The sequence below is a fragment of the Sinocyclocheilus grahami genome, unplaced genomic scaffold, assembly GCF_001515645.1.
Source record: "Sinocyclocheilus grahami isolate Dianchi unplaced genomic scaffold, SAMN03320097.WGS_v1.1 scaffold245.1, whole genome shotgun sequence".
Lineage (NCBI taxonomy): Eukaryota > Metazoa > Chordata > Actinopteri > Cypriniformes > Cyprinidae > Sinocyclocheilus > Sinocyclocheilus grahami.
The window spans coordinates 426,213-454,174 of NW_015505424.1; the positions used below are offsets into that span (position 1 = coordinate 426,213).

The window sequence follows — 27,962 nt, forward strand, 5'->3', positions numbered from 1 at the left end:
AATTAGACAAACCTGAAGCTCATGAACACAATCACGGACAAACCGGGATCCTCTGCGCTAGGTTGTGTTGTATATTTAGTCGTGTTCCTTAAAAGCAAAGGAAATGTACTTTCAGGGATAATTCTGTTTCTTACTGTTTTGTGGGGGAGAGGTCTTGAATGTCTGTGGTGGGTGAACTCTGATTCTGACGCTTGTCATGTTTGTGGTACTAGACTCTGAAGGCACAAAGGTCTTTTTAAAGGCAATTGTAAGCGAATAGGAAAGGAATTCTGGTCGATACGAGTCTTTCTCTAATCAGGAATGTTGTGATAGTGTATGTTTGTCTTTCAATCAGACACAGCAGCTTGCTACCTCTGACCTTTGACAGATCGCGGGCTCAGATTGTGCTCAGAACAATGCGTCTTGAAAATAAAAACGGTTTTGTGTAGGAAAGAGACACCGAATGTTTGGGATGGTAAGAGCAAGTTGCAAAAAGTTCAGGGTTCGTGTTCCACGAATGTCGCACACTTTTGCAAGTTTTACTCTCGATTTGACTTGATTTTCTGTTTTGGGAAATGCAAATGTGTGAGCTATTTCTACCTCCTGGGGTTACATGGATATGTATGGAAGCTTGTTTCCGCCACAGAATAAAAAAAAAAAAGGTGAATGCGAGTATTTATCTCAAGGTTTCTCGCAATTCAACTAGATATAAACTCGCAATTCTGAGAAGATAAATCAGAATTGTGAGATATAAATTTGCTATTGCAAGAAAAACAGTCAGAATTGTGAGATAAAAAGTCACAATTACATTTTTTATTTTTTTTATTCGGTAGCGTAAGCAAAAAACAGAATTGCGAGATGTAAACTCAGAATTCTGAGGAAAAAAGGTCAGAGTTGCAAGATATAAAGTCAGAACTGAGAGAAGTAAACTTGAAATAAAAAAAAAAGTCAGAAAGTTTATAAAGTCACAATTACATTTTTTTATTTTTTTTATTCGGTAGCGGAAGCAGAAAACAGAATTGCGAGATGTAAACTCAGAATTCTGAGGAAAAAAGGTCAGAGTTGCAAGATATAAAGTCAGAACTGAGAGAAGTAAACTTGAAATTGAAAAAAAAAGTCAGAAAGTTTATATTTCGCAATTCTGTCTATTTCTTGTAATTCTTGTAAATTACGTAAATCTTAAATTTCTCGTAAATATTTTTTTCTCAGAATTTCTAAAAACAAAGTCCAAATTGTGAGATTTAAACTCAGAATTACAAGAAAAAAAGTCAGAATTGTGAGATAAAAAGTCGCAAATACCATTTTTAATTTTTTTATTCGGTAGCGGAAGCAGAAAACAGAATTGCGAGATGTAAACTCAGAATTCTGAGGGAAAAAGGTCAGAATTGCAAGATATAAAGTCAGAACTGAGAGAAGTAAACTTGAAATTGAAAAAAAAAAGTCAGAAAGTTTATATTTCACAATTCTGTTTATTTCTCGTAATTCTTGTAAATTACGTACATTTCTCGTAAATATTTTTTTCTCAGAATTTCTAAAAGCAAAGTCCAAATTGTGAGATTTAAACTCAGAATTACAAGAAAAAAAGTCAGAATTGTGAGATAAAAAGTCGCAAATACCATTTTTAATTTTTTTATTCGGTAGCGGAAGCAAAAAACAGAATTGCGAGATGTAAACTCAGAATTCTGAGGAAAAAAGGTCAGAATTGCAAGATATAAAGTCAGAACTGAGAGAAGTAAACTTGAAATTGAAAAAAAAAGTCAGAAAGTTTATATTTCGCAATTCTGTCTATTTCTTGTAATTCTTGTAAATTACGTAAATCTTAAATTTCTCGTAAAAAAAAATTTTCTCAGAATTTCTAAAAACAAAGCCCAAATTGTGAGATTTAAACTCAGAATTACAAGAAAAAAAGTCAGAATTGTGAGATAAAAAGTCGCAATTACCTTTTTATTTTTTATTCCATAGCGGGGGCGGGGGGGAGGGAAAGAATTGCGAGATGTGAACTCAGAATTCTGAGGGAAAAAGGTCAGAGTTGCAAGATATAAAGTCAGAACTGAGAGAAGTAAACTTGAAATTGAAAAAAAAAAGTCAGAAAGTTTTTTCACAATTCTGTTTATTTCTCGTAATTCTTGTAAATTACGTACATTTCTCGTAAAAAGGCTGAATTTCCTTTTTTTTTTTTTGTCGAGAGGGGGGGGGGGGGAAGAATTGCGAGATGTGAACTCAGAATTCTGAGATGTTAATTTGTAATTGTAAGAAATTAGTCTAGGAGTCTATTTTAACTATGAGATAAAATGTCAACATTTGCTTTTATTTATTTAGTTGTTGTTTTTTTATTCTGTGGTGGAAACGGGCTTCCGTGGATATGTAAAGTGTGTTTTTAAAGCAGAATTTTTGTTTAAAACCATTTTGCCATAAAGATTATTGTGATTATGCATGCTTTTACTCGATTGCCCTCATTTTGAGTGCCTTATCACTTCTGTGTCTACCTTCGCCATACTAGCGAGAGAGCAGGAAAATGCAGTAGATCACCTAACACTGTTTAAAACAAAGAGGGCAAATCTGCTGTTGCATAAAGGGGTTACAGCGGGACAAAACCAATCTCAGCATGTAACACTTGGTTTTGATTTCTCAGTGTTTTTAATCAATGAACTAAGTGCTAATTACATCATCACCAAAGCAATTACACCTAACTGGGTGCTTAAGTATTTTCCTAATAAAAAAGACTGTATTTTAAAACAAAGATAGAAAAAAACATTGTATTTTAATGTACAATTTCAATATTTCAGTTGTTCTCTCAATTTTTGTAAGGCGTGCCATTGGTCAACAGAAGGTTTTGAACAGCACCAAGTGAAATTAACCGTTAATTCCATATCAAAATGTGCAATAAGATCTGGGCTATTCCGATCCACGTTTTCTCAGGTTCTTTCAGTAATGTAGAAACACTCTAGGTTTTTAATGTCAGTATATACAGTATGTGGAGTCATGGATTCAGTACACTTTTTTTTACATTTATGCTTCCACACATCGCATCCATCTTGGTGTTAATTTTTTTTTTAACCCACAGTCACCTGCAGTGGTTACATATGATTTTTAATGTCAGACATAATCATTGACAATTAATTGGAGTCATCTGATTATTTATGGCATCATATATTGGTACATTATGGAAAGCACATGTTGATGTTGCATAAATAACTGAGGACTGTTTATTTCGTTGTGCATTCTCCTTTTGGAGCTTTGTGTGTGTGTGTGTGTGTGTGTGTGTGTGTGTGTGTGTATGTGTGTGTGTGTTTGTGTGAAAGTTTCTAAACTAATCTGTAATATCTTAACCAAAGAATCGAATGTGAACACCATCCCAGTCTTGCCTTATTGTGTGCTTCAGGTCTTCTGTGACATTTTAAAAGAACAACCATGATTCTGTGTGTGCGTGTATGTGAGTGTGTGTGTGTGTGTGAGTGTGTGTGTGAGTGTGTGTGTGTGTGTGTGTGAGTGTGTGTGTGAGTGTGTGTGTGTGTGTGTGTGAGTGTGTGTGTGAGTGTGTGTGTGTGTGTGTGTGAGTGTGTGTGTGAGTGTGTGTGTGTGTGTGTGTGAGTGTGTGTGTGAGTGTGTGTGTGTGTGTGTGTGAGTGTGTGTGTGAGTGTGTGTGTGTGTGTGTGTGAGTGTGTGTGTGAGTGTGTGTGTGTGTGTGTGTGAGTGTGTGTGTGAGTGTGTGTGTGTGTGTGTGTGAGTGTGTGTGTGAGTGTGTGTGTGTGTGTGTGTGAGTGTGTGTGTGAGTGTGTGTGTGTGTGTGTGTGAGTGTGTGTGTGAGTGTGTGTGTGTGTGTGTGTGAGTGTGTGTGTGAGTGTGTGTGTGTGTGTGTGTGAGTGTGTGTGTGAGTGTGTGTGTGTGTGTGTGTGAGTGTGTGTGTGAGTGTGTGTGTGTGTGTGTGTGAGTGTGTGTGTGAGTGTGTGTGTGTGTGTGTGTGAGTGTGTGTGTGAGTGTGTGTGTGTGTGTGTGTGAGTGTGTGTGTGAGTGTGTGTGTGTGTGTGTGTGAGTGTGTGTGTGAGTGTGTGTGTGTGTGTGTGTGAGTGTGTGTGTGAGTGTGTGTGTGTGTGTGTGTGAGTGTGTGTGTGAGTGTGTGTGTGTGTGTGTGTGAGTGTGTGTGTGAGTGTGTGTGTGTGTGTGTGTGAGTGTGTGTGTGAGTGTGTGTGTGTGTGTGTGTGAGTGTGTGTGTGAGTGTGTGTGTGTGTGTGTGTGAGTGTGTGTGTGAGTGTGTGTGTGTGTGTGTGTGAGTGTGTGTGTGAGTGTGTGTGTGTGTGTGTGTGAGTGTGTGTGTGAGTGTGTGTGTGTGTGTGTGTGAGTGTGTGTGTGAGTGTGTGTGTGTGTGTGTGTGTGTGTGTATGTGAGTGTGTGTGTGTGTGTGTGTGTGTGTGAGAGAGAGAAAAATAGAAATTAATTTTGAAATTCTACAAATTGCTTTGTGTATATTTTAAGAATGTTACAGGAAAAATGTTTTTATGTCTATTCTTTTTTTCATCTTTTTTTTGTTTTTGTTTTGTTTGTTCCAGTATCATATTGTTCTGGTTAATATGAAATAAGGGTTGTAACATCTTCAGTTTCATGTATTTGCTCATTAAAGTGACTTCCGTGCCCTGGAAGCTATAACATCCAAATTGCTTTTGTTGTTGTTATACAGTATATATATATATATATAAAACATTAGAATGTAATAATATCATTAGGATAATTAATACTAGGCAACAGCTGTGACTGTATAGGGTCACATTTAACTGCATTTATTAATGTAAAGTACAATGAAAAAATTGGTATAACTTATATAAATTAAGTTTTTTTTTTTTTCAAATAAAATAAAATATTAATTAGCATCACTAAATCAACCCAAATACGTTCATTTATACCAACGCAATTGTTTTTATGGGTTAAATCAGGTAAAATTGCTCCGTAAGGTAACAATTGCAGGTTTCCACTTTTTACAGCGTATCAATTAAATGCACATAGAGTCTATTTTAAATGAAGTTGAACTGTGATCAGTCTATAGGTTTTTCCTCTGTCCTCGTCAAAAGACAGTTCCTTAATCATGTCATTTTCCTGGAAAAAAAAGATCATTTTTGTTGATAAAAAAGAGAATGTCAATAGGCATTATCAATGGACTTGATGAAACGAGTCCAATCATGCCTAACTTTATCTCTTTGTTTCCATCCCTTAAACTGCCCCACCATTGTGTAGCCTAAATAATCAATTTAAACCAGTTTTAATTAATAATGTTAAAGTGTCCGAGCTTGACCAGAGCATATTTATGAAAATCTTCTACTTTTACATGAATACTAACTTTGATTTTGATTTTGAACTCTTTAAATAACCCCTTAAATGAATTAATTAATACACATAATCAATCACATGATTAGGATTATTAATGATCACTATTCACTGTAAGCGCTGTAGTTACAGAACACTTGCCTGGGGTAAATGTGGCATGGGCTAACTACACTACCCACAATGCAGGCGGCTGTTTCTGTCCAGCAGCGCATGAGCTGCACTGCGCTGTGTGCGGCACTGGATGCAGTGGGGGTCATTTGACGGGAAGATGATGGTAATCGATCAGTCAAAGAGAGAACCCAGTCACGAGCTCAGAAAGAGGGCGGAGCATCGGTCTGAGCTCCAGGCGCATGCAGGTATTATTTACACGACTCAAGAAGAGTTTAAAGTACGCTTGAACCCATTTTGCTAAGCTGAGAGATATATCGATCCAAACCAAATCTGGCTGTCAGTGTGAATCGTTTTAACGAATGAAAGAGCAGCAGGGTTTCAGATGTCACTGAGTCTGTCTGCTCGGTGGATTAGTTTGGAGCTCCGCCTCCGGACTGAGCCGGCTTTAAAGCGCTCTCCGCTGACGGACGGAGGGACGGACTGGAGCCCGAGCAGCGCGGCATCATGCCAACAGCGCGGCCCGACACACTGCGCGTCTTCTCTCTCAACTGCTGGTGAGCTCAGAGGATGCTTCCGCGTCGAAGAGACGCACGCAAGACGCGTTCGTATTAGAAGCGCTCCGGAACGATGTTCGGTGCTTTATAGAAATGTATTGAGTTAATTATGCTTTGAGTTGCTTATGAATATTTTACGAGTTTGCTGCACACGTCAGGTTTTAAGTAAATAATCTAGTAATTTGTTTTTGGATAACTTTTTTTTTTCATCCATCCAGCTCAAAGCTTCAGCAAAGTAAAGCACCCAGACATGTAAATTATCAAATTAATATGTTCGGAAAAAATGTAGCATTCTATAATTAATTAATTATTTAATTAATTTTGAAGGCGTTATATGCACTCTTATAGTATTTATTAATATATAGTATTACATTGATCGATTTTTTTATTTATAATAATTTGAATTTGTTTTTATTTAATATTTCCCATTGTGTTTTTGTCAGGTTTTTGTATGTCTATATAGTTTGTATTCATTTTTATTTCAGTTATACTTTAAGTTATTTTAGGACATCAATTTACGGTACATGAAAGTGAAAAATGGTTCATTGGCAAATAGCTTTTTATGTTATTTCAGTTCATGTTTATTTTATTTCAACTAACATTTTATTCTGTATTCTTAGTTAACAGTAATAACCTTGATGTATGTAATTTTTAAATAGGGTTTCCAAACCTTGGAATATCACAGTTTATCAAATCTTCAAAATAATGGACTGTACATTTTTTCACTGTACACTGGAATGTACTTTTTTTCTAGTATGGCTCAGCGCCAAAATATTTTATTGCTAGAAATTGTTCTCTATTATTTGATTTTTAAAAAAAATCCTTACTCTTAAGACACTGTTTCAGAAACCAGACAACCTTTGCATTGAATGCACATATGAAAAACTTTTAGAAATTGACCCGACATACAGACTTTATTAGATATATTTGACATAAATATTTAAAACAATGATATATTAAAAAAGTAAAAAAATGGTGTGTTTGTGTGTGTGTGTGCGCGCGTGTGTGTGTGTGTGTATATTAGACCAGTTTAAGTGTTTATGTATAAAATCTATTCACATATGAATCGCGATTCTGTCTTCTAAAGGATTCACAAGTTTCAAAATCAATGTTCTAAAGCAGCGGTTCTTAATACTGTTCCTCGAGTCCCCTGCTCTGCACACGCTCTCTCTCTCTCTCTCTCTCTCTCTCTCTCTCTCTCTCATTCAGCTCAGCTCCAACAATGAACTGTTACAATTATACACTTATTTTCACATAGCTATGAGAAGCGTTAAAACATGGACGTGCGTGCAGTTGCCATACTGTATTAAAGCTTTAATCAGGATGAAACCATATATTAAAAGCTAACATAAGCAGTAGCATTTACAAATAACACCGCATCTAAAAGTGTGAGACAACAACAAACAAAAAAACATAGGCCTATTATTAAAAGCTGTGCATGCACAGGTTCTACACGATCCTCTTCACTAATATCCTCTGCTTCTCAACCGGGCTCAAACTGATAAGTGATATTAACGACGCAGTTGTTTACAATACAACCGGAGCACATGCCGCTGAGGTGAGGGGCGGGACGCTTAGACGCACGCTAGAGGCGGTTTAGCCAATCACAACACACTGGCCTAGCTAACCAATCAGAGCCCATCGCCTATTTCTGAGGGAGGGGCTTCATAAAAGAAGGAAATGATCAGCGTGTTTCTCAGATAAGGGACAGGGCTGTGTGGAATAAAGGTCAATTATGTGAAAAATAATGCGTTTTTAAAAAAACAAAGCATTATCACATGTTAGACTGCACCCCATAAACACAATCAAGCCTAGAAAAAAAACAGTGAACCACCCCTTTAAATGTGGAGCATAATGACTGCATATGTGTACACAGTAAATGCTATTTGGGTTTTGTATGTGGGTTAGAGGTAGACCGCAAGACAATAGTGACTATGGTTTCGTGTTTTTCAGGGGAATTCGATTCTTCAGTCAACTCTGTACACAGCGGTATGAGATGATCGGAGAATTACTGGGCCGAGAGCAGCACGACATCGCCCTGTTACAGGAAGTGGGTTTTACTCTACACTTTTAACCCTCTTATCCTCTGACTGTCTTTAGGGATTAATTCTGTGCCCTTGTGACTTTAGCACTTCATTTTACTTCATTTCCCTGATGGATGAATAAGACTGTGTCCTAAACAGATATGTGGTTGTGGCAGGTTAAAATGTTTGGGGTCCGTAAGGGTTGTTTTTGAAAGAAGTCTCTTACGTTCAACCAGGCAGCATTTATTTGATCGAAAATACAGTAATATTGCAAAATATTTAAAATGACTGTTTACTTCTTGAATATGTTTAAAAATGTATTTTTTTTCCTGTGATCAAAGCAGAATTTTCAGCATCATTACGCCAGTCTTCAGTGTCACATGATCCTTCAGAAATCAGTATAATATGCTGATTTGTTTTTTGTTTTTCCTTTGCTTAATATTTTTAAGGAAACCATGATACACTACCATTTAAAGTTTTGGGCTACGTAAAAGAAAAGATAAAAAATGATGCTGAAAAGCTTTGGCATTAAAATAATAAATTACATTTTAAAATATATTAAAATAGAAAGCTGTTTTTTATTGTAATAATATTTCACTCTATTGCTGTTTTTTCTGTATTTTTAACAAATAAATGCAGCCTTTATAAGAGATTTCTTTAAAAAAAAAAAATAATAATCATAATTTTTCTGAGTGTATGTTAATGAATTCTTCAAAAGTAATGGAATGTTTTTTTAATTGAATTTAGTTTTTCTTTAGCTATGCTCAGCTCCAAAACATAATTTTGTTCTTTGTGATTTCTAAAAATTATAATAATTTAAAAAAATGCTCATAACACAGTATAAGAGACCAGAAAACCTTTGCATTGTATGCTCATTTGAAATGTCTGTATAAGTTTTCAGTGCTTGCTAGAAACACACATAAACTTCATTTTTACTGATCTTAGTATCTTTAACATTGTTCTAGGTGTGGAGTGAAAGAGATTTCCTTTTCTTGAAGAGAAAGCTGTCCTCCTCTCATCCTTACACTCACTATTTCAAGAGGTCAGTTCAACTCGCCGTGACATGAGGGACTTTGAATGTTGCTTTATACTTCAAAGCAGTTGGGTTTTTGGAAAGAAAGACTTTGAAACCTTCTGATCAGCGATCAAGCGGCTAGACGCTCTCACACATTCCAGAGAGAAAAAGATTCCTGGTCAATGACGGGAAACAAGATCCCCACTTAAAGGGATAGTTCACCAAAAACAAAAAAAATCAGCCATCATTTACACACCCCTGTGTCGTTCCAAACCTGTATGACTTTTTTTCTTCCGTGAAAACACAAAAGGAGAAGTTGTAAAGCATTCTGACAGGAACAGACCAACATTTAAGTTATTTAATAAAACAAACTAACAAATTTGGTGTGTCACGTTTGGTTACAAGACACCAAAGAACTAAAGTCGTTTGGTGTCCCTTCGTCTCTGTCTACTTTCATTGTATGGAAAATAGCAGGTTAGACATTCTTCAAAAGTTCTGCTTTTGTGTTTCATGAATGAAATGGTTTTGGAACTTCAATAAGTGAATAAATTAAGACGTTTTATTATTTTTGGGTGAACTATCCCTTTAAGAAACGTAAAACCTTCTTTTGAGACATTTGATTGGATATTCCATCATATTCTGAGTCTTCTCAGTGACTTTTACATTTTATCCTTATCATTATGAGACATGAAAAATAAGCATTGATCTTAAAGCATGCAATCAATGAAGCTGATTAGTCAGAATTTGTAATAAAGGAAGCAGTACTATCTACAGTTAGTGCTTCTCCCTGAAGCATGTAGTCAATTAGAAATTAGAAGCTTCCAGCTTTTCACATTATTGGTGGCGCTTGCTATTTCTATTACTTATCCTTAATCCACCTTCTCAGTGTTTTCGACATTTGCGCACGATTGCAGCATTTTATCCTGTAGTGGCAGACGTGCAGAACTTTCAAATTAGTTTTGAGGCAGGCTGCTGTCTGCTTATTCACCATGGTAAAATGAATAAATAAGGGATGTATCAAAGTAATATTTCAACCAAATGAAAATGTGTTGAAAATCTACACAACCTCAGGCCATCCAAGATGTAGATGAGTTTCTTCATCAGAACAGATTTGGAGGAATGTAGCATTGCATCACTTGCTCACTAATGGATCCTCTGCAGTGAATGGGTGCCGTCAGCTGATAAAAAACATCACAATAATCCACAAGTAATCCACACCACTCCAGTCCATCAGTTAACGTTTTGTGAAAAGCTGTGTGCTTGCAATAAACAAATCTATCATCAGTGAGCAAGTGATCCATTGGTGAGCAATGCTAAATCTGTTTAGATGAAGAAACAAACTCATCTACATGTTGGATGGCCTGAGGGTGAGGACATTTTCATTTTTGGGTGAACTATTCCTTTATTATGTCCGCACAAAACAAAAGACAATATGTTCAAAAGAAAAGAAAGTAGGTTTTCTAGGGCTACTCAACATAGATAATAACCCTAGTCTCAAGTGTGTAGATGAGAGTCAAACAAAAGGCTTTTGTCTTCAGTCTCCCTAATAATACTTGAAAAATGAGTGCAGCTGTGTGATTGCTGGCATATATATATATATATATATATATATATATACAGCAAGAGATACATAAAGGCAAATGTTATTTTGTAGCTGTATGTTCTAGTATCTGATAGTATGTGGTGTTTTTACAGTGGAGTCATTGGCAGTGGGCTTGCTGTGTTCTCCAAACACAGGATCCAGGACGCTCTGCTCTACCAGTACTCTCTCAATGGCTACCCATATATGGTATGTTATTTATGCATACTTCATTCTGATTGATCAATCTGCCTTCAAATATTTTTGTATGATGACACTTAACTGTATAATTGTTTTTTTGTACCAGGTACTGATCTCCTAAATAAGTGTGCTAGTTTCATAATTATTTGTTTCATATTCCACTCTCTCTCTTCTCACATAATATAAACTCAAAATGATTTCATTTCAATTGATTTATTTATCAAGGTTTATTTTATGATAGTGACTGGCTGACTGTACATTATTGCTTGCTTATCACTGCGTGTTTGAGAGTGGCCTTTGCACATCACTAGAAGAGAGTCTAAGAAAACTCTTGGCCAAGACATCAGAATTTAGTACTTATTCATAACTTACATTATATCTGTCAGAAGCTTATATTAGCAGTAACATAAAATGATACCTGTTGTGAAAAAGAAGTGTGCTTAATTGTATTGAATGTGCATTTTTAGTGTATTTCGAATCGTATAAGTATACTGTATTTAAAAAAAATCTTTACTAGCAGATTATTTAATATTAATGAAATTAAAATGCTTAATGAAATGCTTTAAAGTACACATATTTTGTTGTGTTGACTAACATACTAAAGCACATATAAAGTATAACTGTATCATTTATACTGTAGTGTGTTATTCAATATTATATTTAAAGTTAATATATTTCAAATGTACTAAATTGCTCATTTTTACACATCATTACAAATATATTTAAATATATGACATACAAGTTTCAATAGAAATTACATTGAAGTAGATTGTAGTTTACCATAAATGCTTGTCAGTACTTTCATCATTACACTTCAACCATATTAACCAACATACAATAGAAGTAATTATGAAATTATATATAAATATGTATATAAGTCCTATACTTAAAGTTCAGTTGATTGCATGTAATACGAATTTGAACTATAATACATTTTTCATTTAATTGAAATTAACATGCAATTAAGTATCTGAAAACATTACATTCAGTTTGCACTTCAATTCTTTTAAAGTATATCATTTCTGTAATAAGTGCTCTTTTTAAAAGTATGTCCAAGGACATGTATGGACATAATGTGACTAGAATTGAAGAACAGCAAGAATTGCATTAACTTTTATACGTGTGTGTGTGCGCGTGTGTGTGTATGTGTGTGTGTGTGTTCATCTCAGCTGCACCATGGCGACTGGTTTGGAGGTAAAGCAGTTGGGTTGGTCATTGTAGACATTTTTGGATTAAAGGCACATGTCTACGTTACTCATGTAAGTCCAATCTGGCTTTAATAGGTCTCGAGGTGTGCTCTTCATGTTCACTCGGGTTTATTTATGAGCAACTGGAGACCATGCACCTTCAGTGATGATACTGCTTTCCTCTCAGTTACATGCAGAGTACTCCAGAGCTCAAGATGAATACCTGACCCACAGAATAGTGCAGTCGTGGGAACTACTGCAGTTCGTGCGGTAAGAACAAGTGTGTTTTCTAAGTGTGCTGTAGAGAAAGGAGGTCACATGCTTTTGGTAAACTCATACCGTATGGCCTCTTTAGCCACACGTCCTGCGGAGCAGATCTGGTGGTTCTGGGAGGGGATCTGAACATGCACCCTCAGGACCTGGGAAACCGACTCCTCAGATCCCACACTGGGCTCAGAGACTGCTACACTGAAACAGACACGTTTGATGTGAGCGCACTTCCTTTTACTTGTTTATCCAGTTTGTGTGTTCAGTTTTGATTGGAACCGTCACTGTGTTGCTCTCTGCAGGGCTGTGAAGACGGTCACACGCTAATAGCAGACAATCACTTCACAAAGAAGCAAGATCTTGTTCCTTTCGAGAAGGGCATCAGGATTGACTATATTCTCATGAAGGTAAAATAATCTTGTAAGAAATTCAAATATATAGACTGCATTCAAATGTTTGGGGTCAGTGCATTTTTTTTTTAAAGAAATTAATACTTTTATTCAGCAAGGATGCATTAAAGTGATCAAAAGTCACAGTAAAGCTGTTTATAATGTTATGAAAGATTTCTATTTCAAATAATTGCTCTTCTTTTGAACCCTCTATTCATCAAAGAATCCTGAAATAAAATGTATGACAGTTTTCACAAAAATATGAAGCAACTTAACTGTTTTTGACATTGCTAATAATAAGAAATGTTTCTTGAGCAGCAAATCAGCATATTAGAATGATTTCTGAAGGATCACGTGACACTGAAGACTGGAGTAATGATACTGAAAATTCAGCTTTGCATCATAAGAATAAATTACATTATAAAACGGAGAATATATAACCATTTTATAAAAGCAATAAGCCCCGTGAAGCGCCCCTTAGCTGTTATAAATTCACTGTAAACCACTGCTTCTTGGGGATTATTGCTTTATTTTATAATATATTACAACAGAGAATTATAATAATATTTCACAATATTACTGTTTTTACAGTATTTTTGAAGGGACGACTTTCAAAAACATTTAAAAATCTTACCAGCCACAAACTTTTAAAGTTTTCACGCTGCTCCTTTCCATATGACATACTCAACATTAGTGTTCGTGTTTCTTCTTTTTCTTGTGCAGGGTTCTCAGAGAGTGAGCATGAAGTGTGAGTCTCTTTCCACCACCAAGGGTCCAGTGGCTGATGAACCCTTTCCTTATTCTGACCATGAGGCTCTGACTGCTGAACTGTCCCTGCTGCGCTCCGAGGACAGCAGACAGCATGGATCGAGCGACGGTGAGGATAACCAAGGAAACCCTGCTGCAATGCAGTACATATGCACATGCTATTGGATGTTAAAAGCAAACTGTAGGTTGAATTAATTTTTACTCTGCATCGCCCTATCTTCCTCCAGCACTGGCTGTATCAGAGCAGATGGACGTGGTGGCAGAGGTGCGTGCGGTGGTGAAGGAAGGTCTGTGTCAGACAGAGGCCCTGCGGGACAAAGCAATGCGTCTGATGTTCGGTGCTCTGCTGTCACTGCTGCTGCCGCTGGCTATGGCCTTCCTGCCCTGCTTCTGCTCCTTCAGCATGCTGGGGCTTCTGGGAGCTGTGTGCATGAGCCTGCTCCTCTCTGGAGCTCTGCTCTACCTGCTCTTCACCGCACACATCAAAGTCCTGAAAGAGACTGAAGACCAGATGATGCTGACCTCTAATGACCTCCAGACTAAGCTGACAGGATGTCGGCTCTCTGCATCCCCATCCTCAGATGGCTCTCCGGATCTCCAGCCGCTGAGTCCTTTTAAACGGGAGGAGTAAGGTTGACCCGTAAGAGCTGGTGCTGGATCAGGTTTCTGTACCTCAGTGTTACATAATAGCTGTTAGGATATAACTTGAAGAGCTGATCTGAGATCAGTGCTCTGAGGCTATACCTACCTCAACTCAGTGAATAGACAGATTAATCATCACAGAGCTGCTGCTCTTTTGCATCTCAGCGAACTGAACATCTTCAACACTTGAATGGAAAGCCCTGTTTATTTCCTTGAGGGAAGTTATTTAATTCTGTGCTTGTCTATGTCTGTAAAGACACAGTGTGCTTACTGATATTTTAATGTAATTCAAAAGAGACTTAAGTCAATTTTTTTAATGGTTGTTGTTGAAGTATTAGACCACATTTTAGGCAACTAATAAACACTGTTTGAATGTCATTTCATCTTAATTAATCTAATTAATACTTTCCTTTCAGATTCTTACATTTGGTCTATAAATTAAATTATAATGAAGTGATTATCTATTGATTACCAAATTAAATAATTTACACTGAAAAATACAACTGCATTAAATAATATTATGAGATTATTTTAAATATTTTTGAATATACAAACAAGAAATTATGGTGGAAATGATACTTTTCAACGAAATTAAGACGCCAGTAGGTGCCAGTAGTGAGCGTTTAATGAGTGAGTCTTTGAGTCGTTCGTTCAAACGATTCGTTCAAACGGCAGATTCATCAGATGTTTATGCGTTGGCTAATGAAACTTTGACTCAACCGATTCGATCAAATCACGGAATCAATCAGCAATGAATCGGCTGTTTGCTGTGAGAGGTGCGCTGTGTTCCGCCTAAAATGTAAGTGACCTAATATTATTGTATTTATATATTGAACTGTTTATAGAACTATTAAACAGTCATAATGGTGAAAACGTTGTGTGATGTTGCCTAACTAACTGCATTTTAAATATAAAAACTTTCCATTTTGAATGTTTACCTCAGGATGCTGAGTTTGTTAGTGTTGCGCATTTTGATTTCTCCTGGAGAGACTGTGTGAGCCTCGCCTCAGCAGCGCGACCTTATTCTGTCAATAGATGCATTATTGAGGCTCTTTTGTGAGGGAATGCAACGTTTCTTTTTGGAACAGCTCTTTTGCGAGGGAATGCAACGTTTCTTTTTGGAAAGGCTCTTTTGCGAGGGAAAGCGAATGCAACGTTTCTCTTTGGAACTGCTCTTTTGCGAGGGAATGCAACGTTTCTTTTTGGAAAGGCTCTTTTGCGAGGGAATGCAAATGCAACGTTTCTCTTTGGAACTGCTCTTTTGTGAGGGAATGCAACGTTTCTCTTTGGAATGGCTCTTTTGTGAGGTAATGCAACGCTTCTCTTTGGAACGGCTCTTTTGGTGATTATTGTGTCTGTGCGGTCGCAGTATACAAAACTGCTACTGTAAAACTGGAATGTACTGTACATAATTTTGTGAGCTTATGCTGCCCAAAATGCTGTCTTGGTAGGCCACTCACTATAAGAGTTGAGACACAGACGTAATATTGGGATCCAGCCAGTGTTTAGAAGTGACCTGCTGTCTAGTTCAGAAGTTTGCTGATTTGCATTTAATTTAATTGCATTTAATATCCCAGTGATGTTTGCTAAGAGAATGATAAGATAATAATGTGTCTTGTTCAACACAGTTGCAGGTTGTATTTTATTATAATAACAGACTTATAATTCTTAACAAATCAATATTCCATGTGCAAGTATATATGACGTTTAAAGATATTTCAGCCTGTCTGAATGTGGGTTGCTGATTAAAAAAAACAAAACAAAAACATAAAAATGAATTTTTTTGCACCGAATGTTTGGATAAAATTGTATTAATATTTAAAAGAAAATGTGACTTTTAATTGCATTTTAATATGTAGTTTCTCAATGGACATGTAGTCCTAAAACTGCACGTATAATTGTACAAGAATTAGAAAGTAATTTTTGTAGTTTAATGTAGTTTTAGAGTATATCATGATGCTCTGCTAACACTAATGATGTTAATGTAATGCTATTAGAAAGGGTTAGTACATATACGATAATTATTTATTAGTAATTATTTGTCTCTTTATAGAATTTTTGAAAATTAAGGTTAGATTTGCATATAAGTGAGACATTTGGATAGTGCTGCATAATTGATCGAAATAAAACCAAAATCATGATATGGCTTAATGCGATTATTATAATAAATGTCTAGTGTTTCAAATTGAGTTTGTTAAAATAAACGTTTGGTGTTTTAACGTTTTAAAATGAATAAATTAGGACAACAATAGACATTAATATTGTAATTTTACATTTACAGTTAGCCCTGCAAGATAAAATTAAATGATTCTATATTTTTTCTTAAATGCATGATTTGTTTACTATAATAACATTTCTTATTTTATTGTTTTTTATTTAGTAATTATTATTACAGTCATATTTCTATATACTTTCACATTTTCATCCCTACAAACAAACAAAGCCAAACTGGTGTACTAGACATTTACTAAAGGTGCCATGTTTAATTAGCTAGTGTAGACACTAGTGAATTATTATAATTCTGTCATTTGTAACTTTGTTTGCATCTTCTGTAGCTCCGGCATCGGTGACAGAATACAGTGAGCCTAAATTCCAGTTCTCGCCTACAAATATGTCCGGCACACTCTTCAAATGTAGTGGCTCCAACATGACAGCAAGCCACAGCATAATGGTAAAGTCTCACACACTATGTGCTCAGCAGCATGATATATATATATATATATATATATATATATATATATATATATATATACACACACACTGTACTGCTTGACAACACTTATTTATGATTGCTTGTTCTCCACATAACTTATATAAGTATTTTGATATTCAGCAAAGAAATGAACTTAACAAATTGACTCCATTTTAGAAGTATATACAGTATTACTAAATTGGAATAAAATAATTTAGTGAGATGGATTTTTTCATAATTGATAAACTAATAAAGTTTTGTTGAATTTGATATAGGCAGACCTTGACGCTTATTTTTTTTCCCCCCAATGAACACATGTGGTCCTGATTTGAAAAATGTAGGAGTGCATTAAAAATCTTTTGGGATGCAATTAAAATTTAATCAAATAATGTGTTTTTCTTTAATGAATGGATTACAAGCAAGACATTTACAAGCAAGTTTATTAATAACGTTAGGCTGTTTCATGATTCCCGTTTTTCCATCCCCTTTTTCAAGCCAAATTTTTTCTAGTCATTGTTGAGTGAATCTCACAAAATAATTTCCAGGTCACATTTACCCTTAACAACTAAATATATAGACTTTATATTATTTATCATTTCAATTAGTCACACACACACACTATTCTCATTATTCTGTTGTGAAATAACATGTATAGAATTTGAATTGTAAGCTTTATTCATGAACGAAGTTCATTTGTCATGTGTTTGGACCAATCTATTACACTAATAACAACCGAAAAGAAAATCAGAAGAATGTCTGAAGAATTACAGACAAATTAAAAAGTAAAACATCCAGATATATTACAGTAAAGAGAATGCTATTTTTTGCATTACAGTATTTTATTCATGCATGATGTATATTTTTGGTTTTCATTTTAGTTTATAATTTGACTGGCATTATTATGATATTCATTTTTTAGCACTGCATTTCCTTTTCACTAGATATTTAAGGCACAGCGTTTGTGAATTAGCACACTCAGAACTCAGCAGTCTGCTGTATTGTGATTTGAAACAGTTTATTAAAACAAGCTGGTGGCTGTTGTGAAGAAAAAGGCTGTTGGAACACTTTTGCTAATTTTTTTCCCCTGTGTGTGTTTATTCTTAAACCAAGAGTATTTTGTTTATGCAAAAACATTACAGCGTAATACCTAAGAATGAGCTCTGTCACTCTGTGTTTGGCATTTGTTCTGTAGACGTTGCCCAAGAAATGAGGGCGTTTTATTATGCTTTATTGAATGACAGCTTCTAAAAAGATATAATATGTTTATTATTGCAAGATACTAGATAAAATCTGCTACAGGGTCATATATTATGAGATTATAGTAGAGATCTACCGATATATCGATTTACCGATATTTTTCCCAATATTTAAGCATTTTACCATAATCGGTTTTGTAATATCGGATTCACCGATAAACGCCTATTATTCCATATTTTAATTTTGTATATTTTTCTTATTGTTAATAGTAGTGTGGTTGCTGTTGATGCATTTTATAAATAAAATGTTTTTTTTATTGTTGTAGTATGATGATTAATTTTAACATGAAAGACTGCTAATTTTCAACACAAAAAAAAAAAAGATGACTGAAAAGAGGAAAAACCAAAGTGAAGTATGTTCTTACTTCACTCAGTAATTTATTTATTTTATAACAGTAAATAAATATCGGTTCTGCATATCGGTTATCGGGCACATAAACATGCAAATAATCGCTATCGGTTATAAAAAAATCAATATCGGTCGATCACTAGATTATAGCATTTTGTAGTTTAACTTTGATCAGACCGGCTTTTGTTTTTTTTTTCCAGAAAAGTGCGTCAAGAATGGTGTCAGATTTTATAAATAAATTTGAATTGAAACATGAAAGTATAAGAAGGTTTTGTGTTTCAAAGCATCACAGTGTAGTTGCTGTGAAATGGTTTTGTGCATTTATGATAAATGTGTCAATACTTATTAACTTTAACAGTAGCACTGTCAAAGTCAAATAAGTGGGGTAAGCCATTCACATTCTTAATCAGGGTTATTACAGTTTACATAGAAATTAAACCATAAAACAAGCAAGTTTGTTAATTTGAAACAAAACTTTAACTGAAATAAAATGCAAAAAAAACATTTTATTTCAGCTAGTTGCCAAGGCTTGCTGTACTAAAATAACTCAAATAAAAATGAATAAATTATATTGACATTAAAAAAAAACTAATACAAATGACAAAAACACAAAACAAAATTACCAAAACTTTAACTAAAATTATAATGAAAACAGAAATTAAAGTAACTAATAGTATCTAGGTGATACTAAAAAACCCAGGTACACCACATTAATTTTTGCATGTTTGGATAGACATTAAAATGTAAAAATGGCATGTGACATGTAAGCCTTTTCAAAATTGTATTTGCATTCATGATATTGTTGACAATAATATAGACAGATAAATTGTGGACAGTCAAAGTCAAATAAGGGGGGTAAGCCATTCACATTCTTAATTACAAGTAAAATATGCACATCAGGGTTATTACAGTTTACATAGAAATTAAACCATAAAACAAGCAAGTTTGTTAATTTGAAACAAAACTTTAACTGAAATAAAATGCAAAAAAAAAAACAACTGACATTTTATTTCAGCTAGTTGCCAAGGCTTGCTGTACTAAAATAACTCAAATAAAAATGAATGAAAATTATATTGACATTAAAAAAAAACTAATACAAATGACAAAAACACAAAACAAAATTACCAAAACTTTAACTAAAATTATAATGAAAACAGAAATTAAAGTAACTAATAGTATCTAGGTGATACTAAAAAACCCAGGTACACCACATTAATTTTTGCATGTTTGGATAGACATTAAAATGTAAAAATGGCATGTGACATGTAAGCCTTTTCAAAATTGTATTTGCATTCATGATATTGTTGACAATAATATAGACAGATAAATTGTGGACAAACATACATTTACAGTCTCTCTCTCTCTCTCTCTCTCTCTCTCTCATTTTTTTCCCTTTTCTCCATCTTGAAAATTGTCGTCACTCTTTAAGCTTTGCCTTTCATTTGCAGTAGATATGTAAAGCACACCATTTGTGAATTAGCAGCACTCGCACTCGGAACTCAGCAGTCTTCTGTATTATGATTTGAAGCAGTTTATTAAAATAAGATGGCTGTTGGAACAGTTTGGTTCATTTTTTTCCCTGTGTGTTCATATTTTTAAACCAAGAGTATTTTTAATCAAACTGATTGCCTTCTAGCAATGTACTCACTTGCACTTTATGCAAGTCCTGTCCTGTGCCTCAGATTTTCTTTCTTTTTCTGCGTCTTGATCATTTTTGTAACTGAACCTCAAGAGCTCTGTGCCCCGCTGGATCAGAGTGAAGGAGTTACTGCACCATTGTGCAAGACACAATTATTCACTTATTATTCACTATCCCCGAGAAACAGCATCTGCTCATTAAACAATGAGAAGTGGCTTTAAGTCAGTAGTTCTTGTAGTTTAATATCAGTGTTAGTATTAACATAATGTAGGTAAACTGACTTTGTTTAACATTGAATTATAGCTGTTAGTTTTCTAAATATCTCTTGAATTTAGATGGGTTCTCAGCAACCAATCATTTACAGTACATATTGTAACCAGTACAGACCATGTTGATCCTTGTTGCAAGCCAACCCATATTTAATGTAGTTCATTTTATTTGTGTTTTTATTTTATTTTTTTCAGGATTTGGGTATGTCACACAACCTGTCCATGTTGGTTTCTATCTGGCTGCTTCTAGCAATTGGCAGATTAACCAAATTACTGTAGTGCTCGACTGAATGCACAACATTTAACGTCAACAAATATTTTCTCCTCCCTTTTTCTTTTTTGCCCCGCTGTGCATGGCTGTGGCAAAGGAATATGCTGAGTTAAATGTTTAAGCTCTATCATTACCATTACCGCAGAAAATTATTTTGATTGGCACTCAGTTTGTAAAATCAAAAGGGAAAGAAAAGCAGACAAAATGCAGTTAACAGCACAATAGAATAGATAATGCAACTAGAGTTTAGAATAATGTAACTGTCAAATTGTTTTGATAGTACAGCTCATAATGCATTGTAGATGTTATCCTAGAGAATTGGTAAAATCGCTTACCAATGAAGATTTTACACGGAGCAAACTACACCCAAAGTAATAAGATAGGAAATGCATAAAAAAACTTAATTTGGTATTAATGGTATTAATACTAAAATAGTTTTTTTTTCTGCCATGGAATACAAATATAAAAAAGGTAATTGCAACTTTTTATCTCACAATTTGGGCTTTTTTTCTTGCAATTGCACATTTACATCTCATGATTGATAATTCACAATTGCTAGATATAAAGTCACAATTCTGAGAAAAGAAACTGACCTGTGAGATATAAATTCTAAATTCTGAAAAAAAAAGTCAGAATTCTAAGTTTATAACTCGCAGTTGCGAGATACAAAGTCGCAATTCTGAGGGAAAATGTCTGAATTGCAATAAATAACGTAACAATTCTGAGAAAAAAACGGAATTGTGAGATATGAGGTCGCAATTCTGAAAAAAAAATTCTGAATTGTGAAAATGGTCGCAATTCTGAAAAAAAAATTCTGAATTTTGAGATGAGGTCGCAATTCTGAAAAAAAAAATTCTGAATTGTAAGATATGAGGTCGCAATTCTGAAAAAAAAAAGTCTGAATTGTGAGATATGTGGTCGTAATTCTGAAAAAAAAGTGAATTGTGAGATATGAGTTTCTATTCTAATTCTATTCTATTTTCAATTCTAAGTTTTTGACTCACAATTGTGATACAAAGTCGCAATTCTGAGGAAAAAAGTCTGAATTTCAAGATACATTCTGAAAAAAAAAATTCTGAATTGTAAGATATGAGGTCGCAATTCTGAAAAAAAAAAGTCTGAATTGTGAGATATGTGGTCGTAATTCTGAAAAAAAAGTGAATTGTGAGATATGAGTTTCTATTCTAATTCTATTCTATTTTCAATTCTAAGTTTTTGACTCACAATTGTGATACAAAGTCGCAATTCTGAGGAAAAAAGTCTGAATTTCAAGATACAAACAATTCTGAGAAAAAAGTCTGAATTTCAAGATACAAACAATTCTGAGAAAAAAGTCTGAATTTTAAGATAAACTTGAAATTGTGAGATTAACACATGGTGGTGCCGAAGTCACATAACGTAACAGGTAACGATACGCCAATGCATTCATAAAATATAGCATTTTACGACAAAATCCAAAATGGCAGACGCAAAAAATGGCTTACATGGGGAAAATTGGGTTCGACTCGGCATGCCACACCAAATCTAAAGAGAGAGTTTTGTGATTTTTGGTCAAGCCGTTCAGAAGTTATAAGCAAAAATTGAATTTTTTCATATATTCTGACCACTAGGTGGCCTACTTTTTCTAGGACAAGTTTGAAAAAGTAGTTTTTTCAAACTATTAGTAATAGCAAAAAAACTAAACTATTTTTAAATTGGTGTCCTTTTGACTGCACATGAGCCAAGGATTCAGAGGAAAAATTTATTTTTCTTCTAAAGTTTACGGTTCAAAAGTTATTAACATAAAGTTGGTGGCGCTAGAGGGATTGACTTCGAGACTCCAAATTTGCAATGGTGATAGATCAGACTGTCCTCTATCGGTGTGCCAAATTTCACAACTTTCCTGCAAGCGGTTCTAAAGGCTGCCATAGACTTCCAAAGCAGAAGAAACGGAAGAAGAAGAACGCCAACGGATACAATAGGTGCCATCGCACCTTTGGTGCTTGGCCCCTAAATATTACTGTATGTTATTTGTGATTTTTCTTAATCCATTAGCACTTAATTCATCATTGCTTTTTATTTGGCCAGACTGGTCGCAGCTTGTCTGTGCGCAACACGGTGAGAAGACAGACACAGAACAGCCAGTGGGAGCCTCAGATGAACTGGAATGCACAGTCTCAGTCCAATGGGTTGAGACGCGGTGACAGTGACCCAGCCATGAATAAGGCAGGCAGCACAATTACCCAGCAGTCCAAAGGGAGGTCTGCTACTGTGCGATATACCCGAGCAACTGGACAATCCATGAGAATCCAGGAGAATAACCAGCTGGCTCAATCACAGACAATCATCAAACCTTCCCTCAGCCAATCACAGACAGTGAGGAAAGTCACCGTGACCAAGAGCAAATCAGAACCACTGGGGTGAGTGTGCTGCATCTGGGCTGCGTCTCGATCTAGTTTAGTTACTGTATATTATGCGCTAATAGTATTATGTAAAAGCACATTAGATGCTTGACAGAAACATTGCGTTCATGTTTTGTGTTTTTTTTTAATGTGCCAGTATGAAATGTGAGTTCTGTTTTCGAAACATTCATTTTGCAGATGCCTCGCGTCCTCTAAATGCTAGTGTGCTTCTAAAAAAATATTTTTTAGCAAATACAAATTTAAATAGTCATTTTTTTCTGTTTTTGTCATAGTTAGTGTCATAGTGTGTCTGTTACTTGTTTCATGAACATTGTTCAGTGCGAGTGGTGCCGAGGGATCTTTGCCTAACATCACTCTGCAGGAGGCAGTGGAGTTCCTGTCACACTCAGACATCAGCCATCAGCTCTGTGGAGCTTCATTCATACAGCACCAGACCTACACTGAAGACCAACCCAAACAAGAGGTCAGCAAACTAAAACAAGATTTCAGTCAGAATTAAACCTGTCTACTGATGCATGTTGGGTAATTCTATAAGAAAGAGCCATAAAAACCACCAACCATTTTCATATTTGATTAAGCTCTCATAATTTGTTGACTATTCTGATAAAATGTCTTCTATCTATCCATCCGTCTATCCATCTATCTATCTTGTTTTGTATCGCTGAAAGGTTTGGCGTTTGGGAGGGATTCCTGCCCTCATTCAGTTGCTGAAAAGCGACAATTCACAGCTGCACCAGACCGCCGCCGCTGCACTGCGCAACTTGGTTTTTAAAGACAACAATAACAAGCTTGAAGTGGACAGTTGTGAAGGAATAGAGGCCATTCTGACCTTGCTCGGAAACACCAACGTTACAGAAACGCATCAACAACTCACTGGTAAGACGTGCCACTCTCATTCGCCTCTTTCCTGTGCTTAATATGTTGTATGTGACATTATATGTGAATGGTGTCCTTTATTGTTAAAATAAAAGAAAGTGACGTGAATTGGTTTTGTGTTCAATATGTACGTGTTTATCAAAAGCTGTTTAAAAAAAATACAATATGAAATATGCAGTATGACCCTTTGATGTTCAGGTCTGTTGTGGAATCTGTCCTCGGCTGATAAACTGAAGACAGAGCTGATCAAGAACGCCCTGCCACTGCTTACAGAAACCATTGTGGTGCCGTACAGCGTTTGGACTGACGTCAACACTAACAGACACATTGACCCCGAGGTCTTCTACAACACCACCGGCTGTTTAAGGTGTGTTACACTGTCAGAGAAACAGTCAAACTGACTGTTGAGTACAAGAACACAGTGACATCGATCCAAAAGGAATAAAACAATAGTTTTAAGCAAAATGCATTCATTGAGATACTTGCTGGTTTCACTTAAAGTCATAGTTCATTCTAAAATGAAATTTCTGTCATAATATAGGCACCCTTATGTCATTCCAAGCTCATATGTTGTTGTTTTTGTTCATGGAACACACACACAAAAATAATTTTTACATTATTTGTCAAGATTCCTTTCAGAAAACTCACAATAAAAGTAACAATTATATATATATTAATTATTATTATTCATATATAATTATAATTAATAATTATATATATTAACAATTATATAAGAAAATGATTATAAATGTAACAATTAGTACTATATTCCAAGTTAACAGCTTATATCATTCCACAGAAAAATAACATTACACGGTTTTAAATGACATGAGGGTGAGTAAATACTCTTACTTTGTCAAATTCATAACCATGTATACACCTTATTGCTTGCTTAGTACCTTGATAAAAATCAGGGCCCGTATTCATGAACGTTGTTAGTGCAAAGAGTTGCTCCTAGTGACAAAATTCTAAGAAATGTGGGCGTTTCCTCTTAAAATGAAAGAAGAGATCCTAGTAAAGAAGAAAGTCATTCAGAAAGCATCTTAACCCTTAAAAGAGCTCTTAAGGTCCACAATTGTTAGAAGTACTGACGAGGACATTTAAGAGGCTTAAGAGTTTCTTTAGCAGTGGAGAAAATCAACGAAACGTGAAGAGGGAGAAGAGATGCATTGCACACAATATTAGACACATTAGATCGTGCAGTGATCATGTTTGTGACCAATATTATTAGAGACACGCTAACATTTACGACACAGTTTAAAAACGCCATACCGCCAGAAATGAAAGTAATCACTACATTAACTACGGCCTCGTTCACATTGTCAGTTTTAGGGATTGACAACCGCATTTCCTTACAGGTGTGAGTCTCGAAATGTCCCGTTCAAACAGCAGCTTACAGTAGTGTCTTGAATACAAGCCCTCGCGTCCTGACACTGCATTTGAGTCACGCACAGAACATAAAACTGCCGGAAACCGCTCCAGTGGAGAACAGTGACTGGATCTAGAACCTAGATGACGCACAGCTCATTTCTCCGTCGCTGTAACTTACCCAGAGTGAAACCACACATGAGCGGCTCTCTCGCACTGTACTACAACTAGTTGTCCAGTTCACACACGTTTCACGTTTTCCGAGAATGCAGTTGTGAGTCCTGAAAATAGACGGGTGTGAGTTCGGTAATAGATTGCGGTTGTCGCCCCCGTAAATAACTGTATTGTGTGAACGTAACCATGTTAAGGACTCAAATACAGGACTGACAACCGTATTCTGCTGCGGTGTGAACGTGGCTTTACGTTAACATATTTGGCAACTGGAAAAATGCAACTTTGCAGCAATGATGATTTGGGTCTGTCATAACCTTCTACAAGCAAAGTGATCACACAAACAATTACAGCACTTTCAGAACCTTATTGTGTCGCTGTTCGTTTCCTATTAAATACCTTAAGTACAACATTAACAGCATGGTAAATAGAAAAGTAAGAATATATATATGTACATATATATAATGTGTTTGCGAGAGAGAGTACGGTAAAACAGGAAAGCTTATAAAAAAAACCCTAAAGCACTTTTTTTTTTTCTCCTTCTTGGACAACCAACCAATCACAGTCTTCAAATGTCTTCAGACTCCTCACTAAGATGAAAGTTTTTGTCTTTTCCTCACTTAAAGTTGCTCTCAGATCGGTCCTGAATCGCTCTTAGGCTAAGACTCTTACGTAGAAATTGTTAAGCTAAATTAAGAGCTTTCTGAGAGTATTCTTTACGAATACGGGCCCAGAAGTCTATGCACATTTCTACTTTCAGGACAGACAGAGGACTGTTACACCACAGATTGGCGCACGTTTAATCATCGTGCTGTTTTACAGAAGTAATGTCGGTTTTAATGTTAAGTTTTGGTTGTGCTCTCGCAGAAACCTCAGCTGTGCTAGAGAGGAGGAGAGGATATCAATGAGGAGCTGCCCGCAACTTATCGACTCTCTCGTGACTTACGTTCAGACTCAAAAGGATCATAACGAGCCAGATGACAAGGTTATCATGCTTTCATTTATGCTACATGATCTCCAAGCTCTTACACTACATGGAAAAATACATGGACACTGAAACAGACGCCCCAAAGTTAGAAGCACAAAGTTCTCTAAAACTGATTTACTCTGAAATTATTAAATGTACATGTAAAATGATATTGTATGCTGTTGCATTAATATGGAAATAAGGTGACTAACTAAACTTGTTTATTAAAAGGGTGTCCACAAACGTTTGACCATGTGGTGTATATTTTAATAGAGCTGCAAGGTATTTTTAATTTAATTTAATCTTTATTTAACATATTATTAAATAAGTTTGAATTTTTTAACCCCGTAAAGCCTGACATGAAATAATAGTCAGAATTTTTTTTTTAAGTGGACCTTTATTGAAAATGTTCATTGAACCTTTAGACAAAAAAAAACTTTGAATATATTTTGTTGCGTATAATATTTAATACATCAGGCTTTTATTGCTCATGTAGTATGATATAGAATATGGAGCTCATACTTGAGGAGGACAAAACACCTCAATTTTATTCAGAGGCCCAGACTGAGCAAAAATGCATTTTAGTGCAGTTGCTGATATTTATATATGACCAAAATAATGAAATTCTGATAGGTTGTAATGTAAACCAACAATATCTTTATAACAGTATGAAATATTACTTACTTAAAGTGCATATAAGTATCAGTTGTCAGTCTATATCTCTCCATCATATGTCTTAGTAAAATTATATTTAAATGCTTAGTTTTATGATCAAAGCTCTGTAGTTTTTATTGTGGGGCAAAACACATAATGCAAATCAATACAACAATGATTGAGAGATGAACAAATAAACATTCCTCAAAAGCCTGATGATCTTAATCGATACTCACATTTTAACATGATTTAAAAAAAAATAAATAAATAAAATCAAGTTGCTTTAGTACAGTAAATCTTCATCTTAAAATATTGCTAACGTACTTGATAAAAACCATTAATGATTTCTCAGCAAAAAGACGAACCATAAACTGAAAGTGGACGTTTGTACAGTTATATTAAAAGACCTTTTACTAAAATGTATAAACGATCAATAAGACAACAGAAGATTGTCTGCAACTCTTTGATCATGTTGGAAATGTGTAGGCTCTAGAAATTCACGTACCAGATGTGATACATTGGGCTTTATATGGTTAAACATATTCAGAGAGTTTTAAAGTACTCTACAAGAATACTTCAGTATATTGACAAAAATGTAGTGCAACAAGCTAAAAGTGACTTCTGTGTCCTGGTTCTGTTTGTTTTGGTGATGTGGGAGCAGTCGGTGGAAAACTGTGTCTGCATACTTCATAACTTGAGCTACCAGCTGGAGAAAGAGGCTTCTGATCACTTCAAACAGTTCTCTGTTCTTGATGAGAGACCGAACGAGAACAATAAGAAAAAGAGCCTCTTCAGCCCCAAGAGCCCCAAGAGCTCCAAGACCCAAAAGGTACAAGCTGCTCCTGATAAAACAACTAGCGTGCGGGATTAGTTCCCCCAAAAATAAAACTAATCATTATTCCATTACAAACGCATATGACTTTCTGTATTCTGTGGAACACAATAGGAAAAGTCGGGAAGTCGTGGCCTAATGGTTAGAGAGTCGGACTCGTAAACCAAAGGTTTACGAGAAGCAG

General features: G+C 35.3%; 2 protein-coding genes across 6 annotated transcripts; both read left to right on the forward strand.

Moving 5' to 3' along the window:
- The first annotated feature begins 13 nt into the window (after nt 1–13).
- On the forward strand, nt 14–14,381 carry smpd2a (sphingomyelin phosphodiesterase 2a). Of its 5 annotated transcripts, none has more exons than XM_016289389.1 (11): nt 5,515–5,683; nt 5,778–5,960; nt 7,914–8,010; nt 8,950–9,026; nt 10,695–10,788; nt 11,949–12,038; nt 12,154–12,236; nt 12,322–12,454; nt 12,536–12,640; nt 13,346–13,499; nt 13,618–14,381. In XM_016289389.1, the coding sequence occupies exons 2-11, from the start codon at nt 5,911–5,913 to the stop codon at nt 14,019–14,021; spliced, it is 1,287 nt and encodes a 428-aa protein (XP_016144875.1). In that variant the 5' UTR covers nt 5,515–5,683; nt 5,778–5,910; the 3' UTR covers nt 14,022–14,381. The 5 variants fall into 5 exon arrangements, with proteins under 5 accessions (XP_016144872.1, XP_016144875.1, XP_016144874.1 ...); XM_016289388.1 differs by having other exon boundaries at nt 5,515–5,651; nt 5,773–5,960; XM_016289387.1 differs by having other exon boundaries at nt 5,515–5,651.
- Nucleotides 14,382–16,523: 2,142 nt separating this feature from the next.
- LOC107598134 (catenin delta-2-like) lies at nt 16,524–27,940 on the forward strand. Its single transcript, XM_016289407.1, has 8 exons — nt 16,524–16,703; nt 22,576–22,907; nt 23,229–23,373; nt 23,579–23,786; nt 23,985–24,153; nt 26,193–26,310; nt 27,608–27,775; nt 27,893–27,940. The coding sequence occupies exons 1-8, from the start codon at nt 16,644–16,646 to the stop codon at nt 27,938–27,940; spliced, it is 1,248 nt and encodes a 415-aa protein (XP_016144893.1). The 5' UTR covers nt 16,524–16,643.
- Nucleotides 27,941–27,962: the final 22 nt, after the last annotated feature.

Excerpts from the sequence above, each read along its gene's own strand:
- smpd2a (XM_016289386.1), top strand. The coding sequence starts at position 22 with ATGAACACAATCACGGACAAACCGGGATCCTCTGCGCTAGGTTGTGTT. Across the intron at positions 12,237-12,321 it reads GAACTACTGCAGTTCGTGCG|CCACACGTCCTGCGGAGCAG; the intron begins GTAAGAACAAGT and ends TGGCCTCTTTAG. Across the intron at positions 13,500-13,617 it reads ACAGCATGGATCGAGCGACG|CACTGGCTGTATCAGAGCAG; the intron begins GTGAGGATAACC and ends ATCTTCCTCCAG.
- LOC107598134 (XM_016289407.1), top strand. The coding sequence starts at position 16,644 with ATGTCCGGCACACTCTTCAAATGTAGTGGCTCCAACATGACAGCAAGC. Across the intron at positions 16,704-22,575 it reads CAGCAAGCCACAGCATAATG|ACTGGTCGCAGCTTGTCTGT; the intron begins GTAAAGTCTCAC and ends TTATTTGGCCAG. Across the intron at positions 22,908-23,228 it reads AGCAAATCAGAACCACTGGG|TGCGAGTGGTGCCGAGGGAT; the intron begins GTGAGTGTGCTG and ends AACATTGTTCAG.